The sequence below is a fragment of the Empidonax traillii genome, unplaced genomic scaffold (genome assembly GCF_003031625.1).
Source record: "Empidonax traillii isolate 1590-97213 ecotype Southwest subspecies unplaced genomic scaffold, ASM303162v1 scaffold232:size1090087, whole genome shotgun sequence".
NCBI classification, from domain to species: Eukaryota; Metazoa; Chordata; class Aves; order Passeriformes; family Tyrannidae; genus Empidonax; species Empidonax traillii.
In genome coordinates this window covers 562,173-584,895 of record NW_020955425.1, presented here as the reverse complement: position 1 = coordinate 584,895, position 22,723 = coordinate 562,173, and the positions used below count along the sequence as shown (strand labels likewise).

The 22,723-nt window shown below is 40.0% G+C and overlaps 1 protein-coding gene across 5 annotated transcripts in view; it reads right to left on the bottom strand.

The window, feature by feature from the left end:
• RNASEH2B (ribonuclease H2 subunit B) overlaps nt 1-22,325 on the bottom strand; it is a 43,782-nt gene extending 21,457 nt beyond the window's left edge. For 3 of the 5 annotated variants that reach the window (XM_027888149.1, XM_027888144.1, XM_027888148.1), the window contains exons 1-5: nt 22,234-22,325; nt 9,807-9,878; nt 6,846-6,953; nt 4,673-4,749; nt 2,829-2,949 (exon numbers count right to left, since the gene is read on the bottom strand). In XM_027888149.1, coding sequence (XP_027743950.1) covers nt 2,829-2,949; nt 4,673-4,749; nt 6,846-6,953; nt 9,807-9,878; nt 22,234-22,279 — 424 coding nt within the window. In that variant the 5' untranslated portion in view covers nt 22,280-22,325. The remainder of the gene's footprint in view (nt 1-2,828; nt 2,950-4,672; nt 4,750-6,845; nt 6,954-9,806; nt 9,879-22,233) is intronic. The other 2 variants (XM_027888146.1, XM_027888147.1) reach the window with 2 other exon arrangements.
• Between the last annotated feature and the right edge of the window lie 398 nt (nt 22,326-22,723).

The following is a 22,723-nucleotide window of genomic DNA, read 5'->3' as shown; positions in this document are numbered from 1 at the left end:
ACCATTTTTCACCTTCTCATATGGGAGATCAACCTGATCTCCTTCTATGACAAAGTGACCCACTTAGTGGATGAGAAAAAGTCTGTGGATGTTGTCTACCTGGACTTCAGTAAAACATTTGACACTGTCTCCCACAGCATTCTGGAGTAGCTGGCAGCCCATGGTTTGGACTCTTTGCTGGGTAAAAACCTGTCTGGATGGCCAGGCCCAGAGAGTGGTAAAAAATGGTGACACATCCACTCACTAGTGGGATTCCCTGGGGCTCTAAACGGGCAGCAGTTCTGTTTAATATCTTTACTAATGACCTGGATGAGGGGATTGAGTGCACTCTCAGTCAGTTTACCGAAGACACCAAGTGGGGCAGGAGTGTTGATCTGCTTGAGGGTAGGAAAGCTCCTTAGTGAGATCTGGACAGGATGGATTGATGGATGGGCTGAGGACAACTCCATGAGTTTCAATAAGATAAAGTGCCAGGTCCTGCACTTGGGTCAAGACAACCCCATGCAGTGTTACAGGCTGGGGGAAGAGTGGTTTGAGATCTGCTCAGCAGAAAGGGACTGGGGTGCTGGTTGACAGCCGGCTGGATATGAGCCAGCAGTGTGCCCAGGTGGCCAAGAAGGCCAATGCAATCCTGGCTTGCATCAGAAATTGTGTGGCCAGTAGGACCAGGACAGCGATTGTCTCTCTGTACTTGGCACTGGTGAGGCTACACCTCGAATCCTGTGCTCAGTTTTGGGCCTTTCACTTCAGAAAGGACATTGAGGTGCTGGAGCATGTCCAGAGAAGGGCAATGGAGCTGGTGAAGGGTCTGGAGAACAAGTCTTAAGAGAAGCAGCTGAGGGAACTGGGGTTGTTTAGTCTGGAGAAAAGGAGGTTCAATGGGGACCTCTACAACTATCTGAGAGAAGGTTGTAGTGAGGTGGGGGTTGGCCTCTTCTGCCATGTCTCAAGTGAAAGACAAGAGGAAATGGCTTTAAGTTGTGCCAGGGAAGTTTCAGATTAGATATTACAAATTGTTCTTCACCAAAAGAGTGGTTAGGCGTTGGAAGAAGTTGCCCAGGGCAACAGAGGAGTCACCATCTCTGAAGAGGTGTCTGGATGTGGCACTTGGGGATATGGTTTAGGGGTTACAAGGGTAGTGCTGGGCTGGCACTTGGGACTCAGTGATTTTGAAGGTCTCTTCCAACCTTGATGATTCCATAATTCTGTGCACAGAAGTTTAATAGTTCTTCCTCATCCCTAGCTATTTAGCCAGTGTTAGACAAGTTGTAGGGCACAGCAACTGCTTTAAAGATTAAAAATACTTTTTACTACAAGTACTTCTCACTTCATGGGAAGGCAAAAGGGGTTTTGCAGTTCAGATGCACCTGTCTTCAAGATGCTTTCTCAAAAGTCAGAAATCACAAAAAAAAAGATTCTTTGGTCCCAATGACACCAGATGTAACTAAATGTTTTCTGAAGGTTCTTTCAGAAATCTAATATTATTCCGTAATTATGTGCTTATACAAGCACATAACTGCTCTGTTGTTAAAGTGACCATTTTCAATGGAAACATATCCTGCCCTAAAGTTCAAATGCAACTGTCCTACACTGCTTCATATGCACCATATGATACTGGAAATACTTAAACTTGTGCACCTAAAGTTTTCAGGAAAACTCAAGTTTCCCCACCCCCCTCACATTTTATTGTTCTAGACAACTAGGAAGAGGTCCGGTCTTTTACTTAGCTGGCTTTTTTTCTTCCATCACCTTTCCGTAGCCACTTCCCAATTACCTATAGATCACCTAAATACTTCTTCCTGTATATTATCAGTAACAAGGGTCAGTTTGCTTCATGAAAGCAAAGTTCTAATGTTTCTAGCTTTTAATCTGTGTATCTCAACTCCTTAGAAGAGCTCTACATGCAGAAGGGTCAGACAGCTTAGCTGTTTTGCACTTGGTGGCAGATTCCTGCACCTTCTCCTGTAGATCTCCATCTGAATGTAGGTAAATCTCCATTTCCTATCAGGAAGTTAGCAAGCATAAGGAAAGTGCTCTTCAAAGGACTAAATATAAAAACTGAGGTCTTGCGCCTTTTGCAGGTCTGCAAACCTGCAAAAATTACATAATGCTCCTTCCCCTTCCCTAGAAAGCACATATTGTCCTCAAATAAAATAAAAGACCCCAGGCCAAAGGGAATTCTGAGCACATAGTTGAGGAAACTACATACAGAATCGATACTTTGCAAACTTTTTCCATTTAGGTTTTCTCTCTCATACACTCATGCATCCCAATCAACTTTTCTATTTTAAAACAATTAAGTCTTTGAGATCAAACCCACAACACTAAAATATGCAAAGCTAGAAAAGCTGTGTTTTCCTTTCTCCTCAGCATATTCACTCTTCTCCATCTTTTTCCTACTTATTGTTTCAATCCTTAGCAAAAAAGGGTAAAAAAAAGTTAAATGGACAATGGGTAACTTCTTCTATGCCGGACCATCCTACACTAAATAAAGAATTTAGAGAGATGCAAAGTTCTCATCCAAAGTCAAAGAAAGTTCACAACATATACAATAATGTCTGATCAGTTTATCATTTTTATGACGCCTAGCAAAAAGACTGCACAAGTATTTTACAGCTGCAGCAGATAATCTGAGATCCACACATTACTATTTACAATACTGCAGTGACAACTTCTAAGTCCTGGTTTCTGTTTTTAAAGTAAAGCTTGATCCAGCTCCTTGGGTGTCTGGTAAAGCGAAAAACAGTTTTTAAATCTATCTTGTCATTACATAACTCTAAAAAAACCAGCCTTTTTCTTTGCCCCCCCCCCCCCACCCCTTTTTTCACCTTTTTCTTCTGTTACATGCTGTATGTACTGTTTAACATTCTCACACTTCAGCAGCAATGGGCAGCTAGGGTATTCTGGGTCTAGCACAACTTGATCAAGTGGCTGGAACTTTCCTTGCTGCTGAAAATACATCAAAGGGATTACAAAAGCATTATTATAATGTTAAGACACATATACAAGCTACACGTATATAGAAATACATATGCATGCAATGGCCATAGTTTTAAAATAAAGGATTTAAAGAAGATCGTATTTTGAATGGTAACACATGACACATTCAGAAACTGATTACAAAGAGAGCTATAAATATTTATTTCAAACCAGTAAATACCTGCAAAATGCTGAGCTCTTTAAATACTGCATTTAAAAGACTAAATTTAAAACAACATGGGGAGAAACTAATGTGAAGTACAGTGGGATTTTTTTGGAAGATGACATAAGACACAGTAGTCAGTGTGTGCCAATAGTGTTTTAGACCAAAACCTGTTGGATTAAACCCAGTGTCATAACTTCCATCAAAATTTTGCTTTTTCTTCCATAAAGATAAATCTCAAAGGAGCAGGGCAGCTTCTGGAACACAGTATTAACCTTTCACCTCTGCAAAGTCAATTCCAGTTTGGCCAGAGTAGGGCTATAAAGCGATTTTGGCACAACTTAAATAGTCCCACACATGACAGAACCATCAAACAAATTTTGCCATTGCCAAACAATGTATAATCATTCAGCCTGGTTTGGCACAACTGGCAGCCTCCCCTTTGGAAAGATCCTTTAGCGCATCAGTACAAAGACTCTGTGAGCGTCTCATCCTTAGAGAGTGCATGGTCTCAGGAGCCAAGGCTGAAGTCATTATACTGCTCGGCATGAAAAAAACCCACTTGAGTATATTGCTTTCATTATTAATTAATTCTCTTGCTAGACGGTCAGAGGCTTAAGAAAAGTAACCAACTATTGTCAAATCACAATAAAACGAAGAAAAAAAATCCCAAACAAACACACAGAAAGCAAAAGCAGAAAGTACTTAAGAGGTTTTTTTCTCCTTAAAAATGAAAAGACACAATAACAGTGACAAAAAGAAGATTATGAGACAGAAGAATAAAGTTGCAATAAACTCGTTCTTATAGATAACAAAAAAAGAAGGAACATTTCCACTTTATTTTGTGCCCTTTTTTCCACAGGCAGTTTATAAGAAATAAATCAGTAACTTTGCCTATGCCTTTTGATGTATTTCAGAAACTTAAGTGAGGTTTTGCCACATCCATGATAAATCAGTGAAGCCATTTATTAATTGCCCAACTTTTGGATACTTGATCATCCCACTGCTGTTCTGTGATACAGCACCTCTATACACATACTGCTTCTAAAAAGGCAGTGTTTCCTTTCAAGTTCAAACTTCAAAGAGAAACAGTCTTCCTTCCTCCTCCATAGCATCTAAATTCTTCTTTCTTTTTACCTTCTTTCACAGAATGACCAATCTACTGATGCCTCAGAAAGGACACTAGTTTGTTTTACTTTGATGACATCTTATCATCTGAAATTCCATAGTGCTGGGACAGGCTCTCACAAAGGACAATAGTGAGTCTCCTCTTAAAAAAGGAGGTGATTAGAGCTTGTCGAGATTGCAAGCTGACTATTGGAACTAAATTTACTGACCAAAAAACTGGATGCAAACAAAAATACTTGTAGTTATTAATACAACTCTGCTTTAAATGCAAATTAAATTTCCATTATTATGGAAGAGCCACTCTTCACAAAATTAACATAACTTCTGCAGAAATGAAGTCAGAAATGATGTTTTCTTTTGAGAATTCCAGTCAAAAAAATAAAGCAAATAAATAAGGCTTACCTCTTTGTCTGCCTTTATGAGGTAGTAGAGTATCAGAAATAAGGGGTCCATTGGTGTAACAAACAGCAGGCGCCCATCTAGGTGACAGATATGTAAAAGTAAGCTTAGTACCAAGGGACATAATATATTGACATTTTCAGGTTTTAGGATGTTTTCTATGAGTGTGAAGAGAATTTTTTTTCAGTAAGTATCTAAATATTTCAATAAAATTCCCAAGAAAATTCAATTTGTAATTTTATATTAAAAATAAAGAGATAGCTCAATTCTCAACCCTGACAAACCAAAGCACAAGCTCCACTTCAGGTCTTCTGGCTTCATGTACTCTGAGTTTTGCCTTTTTCTGGACTATATTAAAAACAGCAAAATTGAAAGTGCCCTCTATTGGCAGATTTGGGGGTAACAGAAACTTGGTTTGGGATACCAGACAGATTCAGTATACTCCACCTCAAACACTGGGCAAGACACCACTGTGCTGGCAGAAGAGACAGGCAGGACAATAAAGAAATTCAAGAGCTAGTTAAGTTAGAGCTGCCTCTTATCTGTAAGGGAAGAATCTGCATGCAGTCTCCCAATGGAACAAAATAAACTTAATCAGAACAAATGGCTCAGTACGTTTCATTCAAAGTTACACACAAAGGAAGAACTCAGTCTCCCACTGAAACAGACACCTCTGCCCATCTGGAGTTCATTGCAGGACAGTGGCTTAGTCAGGCTTTTTGTGTAATTGCAGATCATTGGAAACAATGGAACATCAAGGAAATTCACTAATGAGACTCAATAATTGATGACAATTTGACACGAATTAGCAAACAAAAAGTAAATAAATGTAATTCTTTTGTTTTAAATCACACGATTAAGATAATTAAAGAAAAGGAAATCCTATTATGATGGCCCTAAAAATAACGAAAGATGGAGTGGAAAGAATGGGGTTTGGAAAAAACTGATCTCCAACCCAACATCTGCAGTACTAACATGATGCGCTGTGTGAGGCAAAGTAAGCATCAGGACTAGTTACAAACATGAAAGCTTTGATAATAAAACTAGAAGAGAAAAAAAAAAACATTAGCCCCTTTCTCAAAGCTTCCATTTAAATGTTCTCCACTGAACTTCCAGAAAGAGCTATTTTTGTTTGTTCTAAAACATTCAAACTCACTAGAAGTGTATAAAGATCTCTAACCTTCTCTGCAGATAACGAGATGATATGCTTTAACTGCAAACACACAGCTTTTTCATGTTAAAGATTCAGATTGGTCAGGCAGGACCTGCCCCTCCTTAACCTGTGTTGGCTGAGTCTGATCCCGTGTCCTGACTGTTTCAGAGATGCAGCAGCTCTAACATTCAGGAACAATTTTTCTCCTCTTATCTTTAAAAGAAAACTGAGGCCATGATTCCTTGAAGCAACTCTTTCCCAAGGGCCAAAATAAAGTTTAGAAAAGGGAGAGGGAGAATACAATGTGGACCTAATTGGGAGCAGGGAGCAGACCCGGACTGCTGGCTCACCTCCAAGATGGAGCAAGGAAAAGCTCACAGACATACTACTTGCATTGCTTTATGTGCCTGCAGAGGATGTTTAAAAGTTAGCACACACTTTGGGATATTATCATTAAAGAAAGCATATGTCTGGTGTGGTTGCTTTTATTTATTATTATAAATGGTCTTTTTTCTAATGAAAAGGAACAAAATAAGTATACCTTAATCTCTTGAATTAATACTTACTGGTCTGTGGACATGTTGGCAGAGGAAAACTACTACAATGACATCCTTACTGAAAAATGATTGTGAAAGTTGTCAGAAGTCTTTATGTAAGGTTCCTCCTCATTATCAGAAAGGCATGTAGGATCAGAGAATGTTCAGGATGGTATAGACAAGCTCACTTCAGACAACACACTGAAATGGCAACCTCAGACAGCAGGCCTATCCTGAGATCCCAGCACCCACACAGGGGATTACAGAGGTAATTAAAAGAAAGCAAGTCCATACATTCCAACGCTTGGACAAAGCCCTCAGCCCTGGTTAAACCCATATGGCAAATGAGTCTATCAGAAGGTGGGGATATGATGCAGAATTTCTCAAACAACTTGGAAAAACACCTGTAAATTTACTAGAAGAGAGAGGGAAGGTCTATATACAAACATTAGTTAAAGCTGGGGGAAGGATACATTATGCAACTCACCTTGTTGAACAGTCTGACCTATAAACCAGGAACGACATTCCTCATGAAAAGCTTTTACTTCAAACAGCTGCTGAGCACCACTATTGAATAAGTAAAGGGTTGCTTCCCCTGTTGAAAAGAAATCTGGTTTGTGTTTGTAAGCTTTCATAAAAATCAAAAGAATACCCAATATGTCTGAAGAATGTGCCTTATATACATAGAGACACACAAACATACACACATTCTACATAAATTCTCTACAAAGAAAGCTCAGACAAAAAACACTATTATATACAGATGTTCATTTACCAGCTCTATAAACGAAACTGAATTTGAATCAATAAATAAGATGTGTGAATAGTTCATCTTACAACATAAAGCCTTTGATCCAAACCCAAATCAAAATCACTCAAGAAATCACTTTTTTCTGTACTGAAGGGGGAAGGTAGAAAACAAGAAAAGTCCCTCTCCTTCCATCATGTTTGTCTTCAAGATATCAAACTCTGGGTTAGAGGAACAAAAGTAGGGGGGTTTGTACATCAAAATGAATTGTGATGACTCAGTATGGGTAGACATATCAAGTGAACAAGGAAGCTAGAAGAGGTTGCTTTGAAGTACTTATCAGAATCTTGATAGCATGGAAAGGAAAAGGTAAGCTTTATTTTAGGTCACCCCATAGGACAGATCTGCCGTTTCACATTAGTTTTGGGTTACAATGAAAAAGTGACAAATACACTTCAAAAAGGATTGGCATTTTCCTTATCAAAAATGGGAAATTGCCAGAACTGAAATGTGGCCAGAGAGTCCATTGGCTAGACTGGTCCTGTCTTGCTTATCAATCCATCTTCAAGAAACAAGAGCAACTGCAACACAGCTGTCCTGCCCAAAACACATAAACTGCAAAGCTGCACTGACTTGCACATTATGGGCTGTCTCAGAAAAGTCTCAGTGTAAGCCCTCTAAGCTGACATCAGCACTGCAGACATCCCCAGGTGCAGAGGGAGGTCAGCTAAGATGGGCAAACACATCACTTCCCAAAAATTACTTATAATGCATTTTTCCCCCCTTTATCCAAAAGGCTGACCAAATGTTTAACCTCACTTAAGGATGTAATTTCAGTTCTCCGATAATTTTTCTTTTGTGGAGGGGAGGAGAGGAGCAAAGAGTAGATATAAGGGGGAGCAGAGGTTTCAATCATTACCATGTGCACCCTCAACAAGGATCTACACCACAGTTTGATCAACATCAGACATCACACTACTCACAGAAGTGCTGACTGAACAACTTAAGACTCCTTCCAGTGAGCGTGCTAGCCAAATCCAGTGGTGAACTATACAATCTTGGGAAAAGGACCCTTCTTATTGCCTAACTGCAGCTCCTTAATTTATGTCTTTACGTTAAAAGGATAGTCACCACAGATTCCCAACAGTATTGTTAGACAGAAACTCTAAAGGGTAGAGAGAAAACCCAGATAGCTTTACTCGCAACTTCACCAGTGTTGAAATGCAGCCTGAATTACAGTTTATAGTCTTTGAAAGGGATAGAAATTTTGTCTTTTTTACCTGTCTATATATAGGACCAAGCATACTTTTATTTAATAAACCAGTTAGCATGAATTCTATAATGTGCTGAGTCCTTCAGTGCATATTTATACAATATCTGGCATCAACAATTCATCTGTTAGACCCAAACATAAGGAAAATACATTAATATTATGTTCTCAGTCCTTCCATTTTCAAACCCTATATTTATAATAGGCTACGTAACTGAAAGTTTGTGCAGGTCTAAAAATAAACTCCTGTAAATTCTAAAGGAACACACCCAGGCAATCACTGCACTTTAGGTTTTCCCCAGAAAACTCTTCCAAGATCTCTGATTCTACAAGGTAAACAGATCTCTTCATACACAGAGGAAAACAAATTAACATCTACACTTTTAAAAACATTAACAAACTATAAAGCCAATATGACACAGCAGAAAATAATAACACATGTAGAAAATAAACATGGCTTTATATTCCCACTGTAAATCTGAGCAATTGAAAAACAGGTAACATGATCAGTGACTTCATATTCTGTATTATTATTATTTTTAATTATTTTCCTCTTTCAAGAACTAGTTACTACATTGTGACATTAAAATGTATTTGAAGACTTTAGTCCCACATCTATATGCATGTAAATATATACAAATACAAGCACTGAATTTAAAAAAAAAAAAAAAAAAAAAAAACAAAACTTAAATCTACAGAAAACAAATGAGCTTAAGCAAAGATAAAAACCCAGCATGAAACATGTTTTTCAAACAAAATACGTTAACTCTAACAAAGTTTACTGCAAGTTTCTGTTGCGGTACCTCATACTCCAAATATTAATTACTCACATAATAATAAAAAATCCTAGACAAAAAGAACAATCTGACTAGAAGAAAGTAACTGTGGGATGGTGGTGTCATTGTATCGCCTTCATGTGCTGATCTATCCAATATATTTTGAATTCAAAGTGTCTCATCTTCAGTTAAGGAGAAAAGAGACACCATGACGTGGACCAGGAAAAGAAAATTAGATTTAAAAACGAACAGACTCAAAAAGCTTGGTAAGTATAACTGAATCACTTCTTCTGTTTATTTTACAGCATAAGATGAATGCCATTAAGCCTAAACTGGGATTAAAAAAAGTGCCCAGACTCAACACCCAACACTGTAAGCTCCCCCAAACTAATGCACTTAAAACCAGAACTTAAAATACACATCTTTTTTGTGCTGCCAATACTCCTGGTGAATAAACAGTTCAACCAATTAAAATTATAAAAGAAATCCTAAATGTTTGCACAGCATTAACTATCTGGCATCACCAGCAGTATCTTTGGCACACAAGACTTGTACGATCATCATTATTTCAGCTTTGCAAAAATACGAATCTTTCGGCGGTGGAGCAAATCAACCAGAATATTAACTGGCTCGTGTCACAATTCCAGAACTTGCCTGTGCTTGGATTGCGCAGTTTTGTAAACACGGGTTCACTGTCAGGTGTCTTAGGGGTGTCAATAGCAGCCTCTGTAGGGGGAGAGAAAAAAGTTGTGAACTTGTAAATTGTGAAGTATTTCACATCTGCTTCTCCAAGACATTCAGAATTAATGGGATTGACAGTTTTTGGAAACTCACATCTGCCTAAAAGTTACATGCCTCAGCCCAAACTCATCCTACCTGATCAAGGCACCTAAATTATGATTCCAGACTTCCTGGCACTCTCTATCTGTCACAGGAAAGATATGCACCTGGGGATGATTTAGATTTGAAAACCACTTCCCCCAAGAGAGCCTTTAGGCAAGAGAGCTCCTAAGTCTGACATCCCAGTTAAGTGAGATGAACTGATATGCTGCCCTGATTAGTCACAAAGACAAAGAGAATGCTTTGGTTAGTTAGGCCAAGCACAATGTGGACATTAAAAAAGTGCAAAAGGTAAAATACTTATGGGAAGAAACAGTGATGCTTTAAAGCTTTCAGGAAGTCAGATTATGCAGGAATTGTCTGACTAGTTGATACTTCTGCGAAAAATAGGCACACTTGTTTATCTGTTACGTATAAACTTGAAAAATAAAGAGCGCATTTAATTCCCTGCACGGGCAAAAAGCTGAGACAATATAACACCTCTGGCTTAAGCTTCTGACAGTTGCTCCCTTTTCAGTGTCTGAGCAAAAAGAAGACAAAAAGCAGAACCCTGAAAGTATAATTTCTCTGTGAAACTGAAAAAAAGGAAACGGCTACCACAAGGATGCTGATTCAAGTACGAAAAAACATCTATAAGGATCTCCAGTTAATTATATTCTATCCAAGTTCTCTTTGTATGGAAATGCTAACTTACATTTATGAAAGCAACTTCCCACATCTCAGTGAAGAGCTCCATGACAGCATCATCTTTCTTAGCTTGAACACTGCCAGTTCTGTCCCAATTTCTTTCATACAAGCATTCATCAGAGCACGGAAAATTACTAAAACATTTCACGTACGTAATCAGTATCCAGACCTCAGAGAATGGACTGACAGGGATCAGATTGAGGTTTGTGTTATGGTGCTGCTGGGGAAAGTGGAGAGGAGCAGTAGAGGCAGGCTGAATGGCTTTTCAAAGGAAGAGAAGTGCCACGTTGTCCCTCCCCTTTCAGCAACATCCAGCAGGTTTGTGGAGAGGGAACTAGCACAGTTATGTTCTATGGCAAACAGGGAAGTAGGAACAGTACAACCAAAAGTAGCTATCCTCCACTCTGGTTGAAAGCCCCAACACACCTGAAAAGGGCAAGTGCACTTCTCACAGGCTGTTCCCTGGTGCCTCAGTGGCAAAAAAAGCCCCAGATAACTCTTATCCTTCACATCTACTCCTGCTTATTCAGTTATGCCACAAACAGAAGTTGCCCAGATAAAGGCATAAGCAGGACATAAAAAGCAACTGCATTTAGTGATTAAAGTGTTGGAGGATAATAGTTCTCAGACTGGTTCAGAGAATTTAGTCATTTTCTTCGCCTAAATTTTTAACTATGTCTTCAGGTGGCTTCAAAAAGTTTCAATATAAGTTGAGGGATTTTAATGGAAAAAGTCCGTATTTGCTAACCAGACTTGCTTCATATGCTGATACATAAACACACGGTTGTCAAGCTACATTTGCCCTGGCAAAGGCAAACTTCAAACTTCTAGAGCTGTGTATATTTCAGTTTTTGACCACAGTTTAACATTAGTGTATTTTTTGTTACTTTTTAAAACACTGAAGTGATTAATGATAGTGAAAGAAACACGCTGCATGTGTTTACTTTGATGTGTTTCACATGAACATGTTAAAATATACACACTAAATGTGAGTTTCAAAATTTAAAACAAAAAGCAAAACAAAAAACCCCCAAAGGAACTTTTAGCGCTCACTTGCTCTGCTTTCTTCATGCAGATTTATGAACACTGGGAACAAGTCCAGCTGAGCCCTAAGCTGCATCTTGTATAATGTGAACAATTAAGTTGACAATCCTTCCTCATTTGTTGTTTTTAACGAAGCTCACATCTTTATTAGGTTGAGATGTTCTCTTCCTAACCTTCTAGTACCACACTGAATTCATCTATCTCTGCTAAGCGCGGAAGACACCTGTAGGTATGGATCACTTAGTGTAACAAACCCAAGGGATACACTGTCCCTTCTCTTCCTCATCAATCCTCTGCCTTCACAATCCAGATAGCCCCCATCATCCGGGCCTGCCCCATGCTATCCCAGGCTCAGCACCCTCTGCTCTGCCCCTATGGATACATGGCCTGGCCCTGCAGCTGCCTGGACTCAATCAGAAGCTTTTCCCCATGTGAAGAGCAGCACAGCTCTGCCATTTGGTTCTATGGTCCTTCCCAAGCTCCAAGAGGTTCACCACTGCCCAGAGGACAGCAGGGAACAAACCCTAATGAACAGTCTGAGTTGCAGGCTTCAGTCCCAGTATCTCATGCTGATGGGATCAGAGTATATGTCACATTCTCCACACAGCTGCCACAGAACATGGTATACCTGAAGGGACATGAACACAGGAAGAAGGGAAGGACTGGTCAAAGGCAAAAGCCGTTTCTGTGAGTTTCTGTAACCTTCAGTTTCCTCAAAATGTAGCCAATATCCCACTTCATTTCCAGGGGCATCTGAAGTATATTTTTTTTCTAGATTGGCTTTACTATATGTCAAGTTGGCAGATTAAAAAAAGAGGTAATTGGAAGAATGTCTGCTTGGAAAACTGGATGCAATATTAACATGGCCTTAAGGGCAAAGAAGGCCCTATTTATCTGAATTTAAACACTTCATGACTAGGAAAATGCTGAGCAAAGGATTCTTGACATTAGGTGTCTAAACCTAACTTGTGTGTGTTCTGGCCTTTAGCCAGGAAAGGTAACTGGACTTCTTTAATGCCATTACATTTGTCAGTCCTTGTATTTCAGCAAGAATCTCTTATATCTAATATATATAAACTTCTTAAAAAGCAGTACTGTAGCCATTTTCTAGCAAAACTAAGAGTTAAACTAATTTTCTTTTTTTTTTTTTTGTTTCTTTTTCAGTGTTAAGGTTCATGTCCAGACAAAAAACAATCTTACAGAAAATAAGCAGACAAAAGGGACATTACAGGAAGAGCTTTTTTGTTAAATCCTAAAGGAAAACATTAGATAATTGCCACTCCGCTTATGACAACAGTTCCCATAGCTCAGCCCTGAGAAACATGTTCATCTACAAGAATAACTAGGGAGAAAGGTAAGACCTTTCCGACTGAACAGTAAACTCTTTACCAACAGTTCTGCCACTTAGAGCTGCAGGTGACACACAGTCAGTATAGGTCAGCTTAGTAATATGTGCCAGTACAGCACACTTTTCTTCTAGGACAACATACACTACAAGGATATAAAAAACTGATAGAAGGATAGAGAGGGGTTCAATTAATCCTGTCTTAATGAGGCATCTCAATCAGCAAACCACTTTTTAAATGGCCTGGGAAGACACATGACAGACACTTCCAGGAGGCAGCTGAACCCACCTAAAGCCTAATGCTACCTACACCATCCCCTGCAAGTGTATGCCTCTGTCTCCGTGGATCTTATAGGCACCTCCAGCAATGCAGCATGAATCCAGTTCCACTACAGCTATACCAGAGGAGGGAGTTCTGAGGTAAGCACAGAGCAGGACAATTAAATTCCAACACTGGGCCAGTAAGTACGTCTACTTTGCTCAAGTTACAGTCTACTGTTCATTCACAATTAACCACATCATACAAAGCCCATCTAAAAATGTGGGTGATGTACCTATCAGTTTGGAGTCTGCAAACAGATCCTTAGAGTCCTGAAGCTGAGCTAAAGAGACTGTAGAAGCTTAAATGAAGCTTTCCATTAGAGAAAAGGAGAAAAGCCTATTGTATTTCATGGAGGTCAGACATACAACCAAGCAAATTCTATAAAATATATAAACAGAACAAAGTGAAAATGAAGCAGCTGTCAAAGGATTTCTGGCAATAATTTCTTCCACAATAGAGAGATATGAGGCACTAATGAATCTGGCCATTAAAGCAAAAAAAATATTAGCTGGTACAGCAACATGAATAAATTGAAAAACAACATAAACCTCCCACTAACATCTATGAAACTGCTAAGGATGATGCAAAGTCTATTTACCTCTTTTTTTTTTTTAAAAAAAGAAAAAAGCCTACAGAATACTATATATAACAAACTAGTATCATGTTATATAGAATTCCCATGCAAAAAGCTGCCAGCCAAGCAAGCAACAAGGCTGTAAATATCTGTCAATTGCGTAAGAGGAAAAAACCCTCTGAGAGCACAAATTTCCCAACCACCACCACCCTGCAAAAAAACAGGATTATTTAAGTCTGGAAATATAAAGTTAAGATTTCATTTAAAAACAGATATTAAACCATACGTCACCCACACAAGTCTTTTCCATTCCCTTCTTAACTTCTAACTATGCATGAAAGGTGTGTCAGATGGAGATGTTATGATGGAGCCCATTAAACAGACATTTTATGGAAGACTTTAAACTATGTAGCCTAAGGGTACAGATAGGTTAGAGCTAATAAACATTTTATTTGTGCTCTTTTTAGAATCTCAGCCCTGAAGTAAGAGGCTTTAATTCAGTGCCCATGTGCTTTGTCATGCAGCATGCTCTGAAAAAAAGCCCACTGAATATTAATTAATAAATCCAGTATTTTGTATCACTCAGGTTTTTTTATAATTTTTGTAAGTTACAAGGTAGTTAACTACAGGCATAATAAATGAATTCAGGTATGCACAGATTGAGGATACAGTTCCATGAAGGCCTTCAAATGACCAAAAATCACAGACCACTGAAAAGCACAGTCCTGGGGTCCCCACCTCTGCTCCCTTCTTGTGCATCTCTGCTGCTTCTTTCTCTGTTGCTTCTTTCCACCAAAACTAGTAATATTGTGGCCCCACAGCAAGTCAGCTCGATTCACTGATCCAGCTCTGAAGTAACCAGTCCCAGTGAGGAAGTAATAATTTTCAACCAGATCAGTAAGCTATTCTCATTCACCACACATGATCACCGGAAAAAGGGACAGAACTCGTGGCGAGAGCAGATGGCATAGAACATAACCTACTTCATTTGTGACACTTGGTGTGTTTTGCCAGTGTATGCTAATTAGAAAACGAGACTGTATGTGACTTTACAGAGGTGAGAAAGCAGATGAGCCTCAAAGACTACATTGCTGCTTCCTTGGCTCACAATACTAGCAGGGGAGTATTGAAAAGCACACAGCTCGGAGTTCACACCTCTGTTCACCTCTGCAAACAGCCTATTTTGCAGGTGCTTACATAGTGGGTATGGCTTTGCACTTGAACACAAATGATTTTTGAAAATATCTTCTTAGTTGTTACTCAGTTATGTAAACCTGATGTTATCTCACCACCTTACTCCTTTCTTGACCATACACAGTAGTAGCTTCAGTAAGGGGACTTTCGCCGTGCTTGTTCTAAAAGACAGAATGGTTATCAGCTAGGTAATTTATTACTAGGTGCCCTAAGGAAATAATGTTTAATGTGACCTAATTTACACCCCTTGAAGTCCTTCTGGCTCTGACTTTACTTGAAAATTCTACAGTAAAACACAATGATATCTAAAAATGGCACTGCTTTCTATCTTGAGCACAACTTCACTCAGAAATGCTACTAGACAGTTTGAATATCTTTTGCTCCAGGACACAGCCATGCAATACAACTAAACTTTAAGACTTATGCCTGAGAGCATCTTTTGGCTTCCCCTCATGCTGGCACAGTTCACTTCTTAGGCCAAAAAAAACCATGTTCATGGACTCACTGAGAGCAATGGCCAGTATTAATTCCTCCATTACTGAAGTTTAGATGCTTGGCAGAGCATACAGATTTTCAGCTGAATAAAGTAAAGGTCAATCTTGAGAAGTTCAAAAACTGGTTATCACTTGAAAGGATAAAAACTACAGACTTCCCTTCTCTGTATTTATAGGGTCAACACTGGTGCAGCTGTATGACTGGCTGAATCAGCCCTATTCTAATGTGCAGAGAGGCCTAAGTTGGCATAAGATGGTCTCTTCCAAGCCAGATGGAAGAAAGCAGAAGTAGGAGATGGTGTTACACATTAAAACATCTCTTTTCGGTTATTTTATTTGCTATGCTTCCTTCTGGCTCCCTAGCTTGCCAGTTATATCTGCTTTATTCACAGCTGAGCTCAGTATGCCTTTTAGGAGATGACATGTAAGAAATAGTGCAAATTACCTGCAGGCAAAAGACTTTGTTCGGGAGATGCAAATGCCAATTTAGGAGGAGGTTAAGTAAAATATGCCCACAGAGTGCTAACTTCTAAAATAAGCACATCTAGATTCACCTTATGAGAAAGGTATATAAACATGTGTGCATATTTTATATAATCTTTCTGATGTTTTTACTCAGTTGTTTAAAAAATGGTACTTATTCGCATATTGTAATCATTATTTCCGAGTTCATTACCTAAATTATTCTGAAAGTATTAATGTTCAACTACCTAAAAGCCCCGTAGAATGATTTATTTTGTAGCAGATACATTGAATTGTTTTTTAAACACTAAATAAAAGCATGTATCAAAGTGTAAGGTGCAAGAATGGAAAAAAAGTTAATGCGAAACCTGTCTACTTCTGCTTTTAAAGCAAACTACTTTCACACATTAAGTATTCCACAGCTTCTTTTGCTATGACATCTTCTCTCTCTATGACCCAAAATTTTCAAGTCAAATGCTTCCTCTGTTATTGCACAGAGAGAAAAGTTCCTTAGTCTCAACTGAAAGGACGGAGGATTAATTTAATGTGTGCTGCTGCCCTATGGTTTGGCATCACAGTCCCATTTATTTCTGCCTCCATTTGACTTCTGGCATACATGAGATTTGTTCAAACGATTTGCCAAGTCTAATATGAAACTGGTCCTTTTATTTTTGAATAAGTAATTCCTAAAAATAATAGGACTGTTAAATTTCCCTCCTCCCTTGCAACCCTTCCAGTTCTATTCATATGGCAGTTCCCATAAAACAATAAGAAAGCTAATCAATTTATTCTTTAAGAACACAACAGACTGAAAAAATGTGGTCAGCTAAACCTGTCAAGTTCAGAAAGCAAAAAGCTGAAAATAATTTTCAGCATGCAGCTAACCCCTACTTATTTTCCTAATACAAACACAAAACAAAATAAATAAGGCAGTCTTAACTTTAGGTGCAGAGTGGAACACCAGACTTAGAACACTCCCTTCAATTCCTGACCTATTTGCTAAAACCAGTGAAGGATATAAACAGTAGCAGTTCTGACATAGCATCTATCCATGAGGAAGCATACTAAAAAAGAGACTGTCCTTCACACCAATCTGTTAAGCAGCTAGTGTGATTTTGGTAAGATTGGTTTGAAGCCATTATGTAAGAATGTTTATTTGTTATACTGAGGCCAGATCAGATCTACGTCCCACATGGTGACTTTACCACAGTTTTTGAGGGTTTTCCAAAGCCCTGCACTTAGATTTAGACTGCCCTACAATTAGATGGGGTCTCAGCATTATTTCTCAGTCTAGAAGATAATTTCTAATTCTTATGATTTTCAGAGATAACATTAAAAATGGTAGTTCCATGGACTCAGCTCGAAAGGCGAGTAGAAATTTCCTATAAGCACATAAAACCCCCCCACAACCCTCATTGATTCTGGTAGCAGGATCTTTTTAAAAAAGTACATGGATACTCAGTAAATACAGACAGAATCTGCTCTACTAAAGCACATCTGAGAAACTTTCTACATGTGAGATGGCCAGATTTTAATCCCCAAGAGCTATTTCTCTTCCCTTGTACCTGTTCAGTAGCTAGATCAACAACAGAAAGCCTGTACAGGAATTTTTACATTCTCAAGGGTAAAGGCGGGTTTGGATACATGGATAATATAACAGTCCTGATTATCCAACTACCACTAGATATCCAGAAAAGCACAATCTGGAAACTCGGCCATCCAACAAAGAAGTCCATGTGGGCCCTTCAGGACTTGTTAGCACTTTGGTGTCTCTGTACCATGATTCCTCCAGAACTCCAGATTCAGGAGGTCTTCTTAACCATCGACATCAACTACTCTGCATAAAGCAAGTTCAGATCTGGATTTCCAGCCAAGCTAATAAAATCTACTGGAATGTGGAGCACAGAAACACCCAAGCGGGTCTACATAGAGCCAGCTTGGTCTACCAGGACTTATTAGTTCAGACACTGCCTGAAAGCAGCTGCACTAAAAAGCTGATTCTGGAAATAGCAGAGATGTGTTAACATGGCACAGCACTTGAACTAATAAACTGTTAGTTCTGAGTATGCCCCAGGCTAAATCTGGTGCCTGTAAATCCATTCCGTAGCTAATCTGCAACTGGAGAAACTGTCCAAAGAGTTTACTCTATTTCAAGCCTAACATGCACAGCTCTACCCTCACCATCATGTCCAAGTTTCTGTCCTCATCACCTCCCTCCATATAACCAATCCCCGTATCTATCCTCTTCCTGTTTGTTCATCATTTACTCTCTTCACATCCGTTTCTCAACTTTCCTTTAAATGTCCATAAGGCTGCACAGTGTATATCAGTGGCTTCCAGCCATTCTGGAGTAATGAACATGGTTACCACCTTCTTCTCATCTTACCTTCTCAACCACACGAACACTTACTAACACTTCTCCCCTGACTTCTGGCTTTGTCCAGCCTTTCGTGGTTCAATCCCTAGCAAAGCAACCATTATGCTTATAAAAACAAAAGAAAAATATGATTATATTGGCATATCAAATTGTCCTGTCTCTATGGAAAAAAAAGTATCAGCAGAAACATCATCACAAGAGGTCTCACCAGGCTAAGGGCCGGCTACTACTTCTAAAGGTAAAATTTGCTATCTCACCTAGAAGTTGCTTGCCAGTCAGCCCAGATATGATCTGAGGCTCACCTTTTCACTTCCTATTTCTCTTCTGTGATTCTCTCATGCCAAACAGCCTGAGTGTCTTGGTGTGGCAAAGAGCTGGTGAGGGCAAAGACTGTCATTATTAGCCTGCTGATAAGAACAGTGAACAAGGAAAGAATGCCGTAGGAAAGAATGAAGTTAGGCAAAGACTGATTGAAATGGAGCACAGAGAGACTGGCCTGCTGATGGAGCATCAGCTCTGTCTTTCAGCTCAGTCAGCTCTGCTTCCCCTCCCCACCCTCACCCACCTCTACAATCCATGCAAAGCAACTGTTGAGCACATGGTTTGTAGCTCTGTCCTGCCATGTGCAGGCATGAGATGGACACTAATGATCAAAGTTTTACAGTACTGGAAATATGACAGTTAATCACCTGCTATAGAAAGTGACAGTCTGACCCTCCAGAACAGCTCAAGAGGGCTGACATAACACATATTACTGGAAAAACAACCACTCTGACTGCATTTATTCCTCTAGCCAGAATCACGACTAACAAAGAATATGGGCAGTTTCTACCTGACAGAGGAGATTCCTTGCTTCTGTTTCCAGAATACCAAAGTTCAATATAAAAATTACAAAATCAGAAGCAAAACTGAAATTTATCTCCTCAGTCATTATATATGCTCTGAACAGCACAGCAGCAATTTACTGTCTATGCAATATGTGTGCAGATGTGTACTGAAACAAGGAAATTAGCAATAGTTTTATAACTTTCAATACTAAAGCAGAAAAGCATAGTCTGCTCACTTCCTATGGCAATTAGGAAATTAAATCTTCCTGTTTTTTAGCTGCCGTGTTCCAGATACGAATCCTAGGCTGTCAGTTGCTGAAGTCTAAATAAGAAAGTCTTTCCTTGTCTTACATGTGCTTTTCACAGCTAAATGTTTCTACATGTCACACAAACATTAAACCCACGGTCAGATGGATTCTCAAGACAATGCAATAACTAAGAAATCAGAGCAACAAATGCACTGTCATTCAGAACTCCAGCTGTATCTTTGTCTTGTTATAGGCAGATGTTGTTGAACCTCTAGAAGTCTGAATGATTAACAAATACTGATACTTAAGAAAGCAATTTTCAGTTCCAGTTGTTTCACTTCCATACTTCTTACAGATCTCAATCTTTTTTAGCCAATGGTATCTAGTCTCTTTGTAGAACTAGTCACCATGTTCAACCATACAGGAACTTTTAAGATGTCACAATCAAAGCAGGATGAACAGCATATATCCAAGTGGAGATGTTATTAGATTGTATTCATTATCAACCTTACACACTGTTCTAGGAGATAGACTATGCAGGTGACCAATTCAAACTAACTTAAGCACTTGAAATTCGGATCTTAGAAAGTATCTTTATTTCAAGAAAAGTTTTGGAGCTTCTTACACAGAATGAAATCACACCCTGCTCCTTCCTTCCACTCTGCATAGGATAATGGCTGCAGATACAAGAACAGGCTATTTACAAGAAGAAGGTACTGGTGGACTTAGTAACAAACTGCATTAAGCTCACATCCAGAAACAGATCCTGGACTTATTTAAAACAGGTTTTTTTATATATGTTATGTAGCATAACGCCATGCAGGTATTATGAAGATTGTCATACACACTGAATTTTACAGTCAAAGAAAAGGCATTTTCATTATAAATCCAACTGCATCCATCTTCATTCCTAAAAGTAGTCAGGTCTTCCTACTACATATTCTGCTAAATGACCAAACGAAAAATTTCTGAGATACACTCAACAAAGCAGTTAAGAAATGCAAAACTTTGAAAAGTGATACATTAACTTTAAAAACCTCTTTTCTGAAAATAATGTTAAAACCAAACTAAAATCATCAAATATTTCATTTCAGCAGTCCTATCCATATGACTGGTAAATCTCATCAACTGTGGAGTTCTGAATTTATCAGCCACAGACTTTTTAAAAAATCACTATGTGCTTTGAGGTTCAACTAAGGCTTAATAAACTTTCTTACAGGTCTGGAGTACTATATAAATTTTGTCAGAGCTGTGCTGGCATAATTAGTAATACAAACTGTCTGGTTTCATGAAAGTTACAAGCTCTGGCTCCAATCCTGCAAACACTTACTGAAGAATTTAAGTCACTGCACAGAACTGACTACTCATGCATAAGCTAAGCATATTTGTAAATATTTGCACAGTATGGACATCTGTTGGCATAGCCAGTCATCTGATACAAGATTCAGCTTTAAATCCTAGTCTGCATAGAGTCAATATTAAAAAAAGGAATTCCTCACTTTATAAATCTCTTAAGCATCAAGTATGTCAGATACCAAAGGGTGGAGCTGAAAAGCTAAAACCAGAGGAAGAGACGAATCAGTGAAATCATGACAACTGGTTCTGTTTCTCATTTAACTAGAGAAGACTGGTTTCTTAGGGATGCATGTCTCAAGATTGAGCTCCTGCCTTATTTTCAGCCTTTGCTGAACTAAGCTTTTGCTATACACTTCCTTCAGTGGTGCCATTGATAACATTTCTCACACGATCACAGGAAAAGCTCATAAAATTACTCCAAAGAGCTTCTCCTTTTCATCATGTTTGGTTATTAACACTTGTAAGTTTTGGGTGGCCTAAGAAATAGCCACAGTACAAAGCTGGGCCACAGATAATTGTGGAAGTTGCATTTCCTTAGAAAACCAAACGAAGAAAGGTAATCACTATCTCCTTCCTCCTAGTGTCTTGGAGTTTGAGCATATCCTGTTTCACTCATCTTCAGTAACAGCAAAACATTTTCTGCTCTGTGAGTTTAAAACCTGATACTAGGCAGAAACACATGTAAAGGAGCAAAGGTATCCTCCCATTTATTCGTGGCAGAAACAAAACCTAGTGTTTAAGGCCTTGTGTGTATTACACCTGCGGAGCTGCCACGTGCAGCTCTGTTTCTTCAGCCTAGAGGGCAAGAGCTGAGATCTCACTCTAGCTTAGCATTTAAGTTTCTTTTACAGCTGTAGCTTGGGGCACTAAACCGTCTCCTTCAAAAGATGCAGGAATGTACTAAGGGGATGGAGGCAAGGTGGGCCGGCAGCTCCAGGGAGGGGACAGCGAGGCTCCACCAGGGACCTAAGAGCTCTCTCCTCCAACTCTGTTCCCAGGGCTCACACACAGCGCCGTCTGGAACGCAGGAGCGACCGGCCCTTCGGAAAAACCGAATGGCACACGCAAATTAAACAGGGTCCCCGGGGAGGAGAGGGCGGGTGCTCCGCGGGGCCCGGTGTCAAAGCCGTGTGAAGCCACACCCGGGCCGGGGCTGGCCGCACGCAGCAGCCCGCAGACCTGCCCCAGCCCTCGGCCGAGGGCACCCGCCTCCTGCCCGAGCGACGCCACCGCCCGAGCCGGCGGGCGGCGGTCGAGAGGCCGGCGCTGCGGCAGAGCCTGTCCCACCTCGGAGCGAAGCCGCTGGGTTACCTGGTGCAATGAGCACCCACTGCCCGGGGTGCTCCGCGCCCTGCATGCTCCCTGCGCCCCGCGCTCCCGCCGGAACATGGCGGGAGGGGCGGGGCGGGGCGGGCGGCAGCACCGCACCGGGATGGCCGGGGCTGCGCTGCCGCTTCGCCGCTTCCCCCTTCCCCCGGCACACGCAGGGAATTGGTACGACCCAGTGCGGGCGGGACCGCGGGCCGTAAAGCCGCTTCTGTGCCCCGCCCCGCCAGTGGGGCTGATGGGCGGGAGATGGGCGGGTGTGACGTCTCACCCTGAAGGGGAAGGGAGGAGCGGGGTTTCTGTAAATGGCTGTGGCCGAAAGGAAGGGACGAGGTCAGAGAGTCCGCAATCGGTCAGAAAGTTTTATTAGTAAATTACACACTGGGCATGGAAATTGGTGTGTTGGTCGCTGACCTGGTATATAAGCACGGCAGGGGGTTTTGGATTAAGGGGTAGGATGAAAGGGATGAGAGAA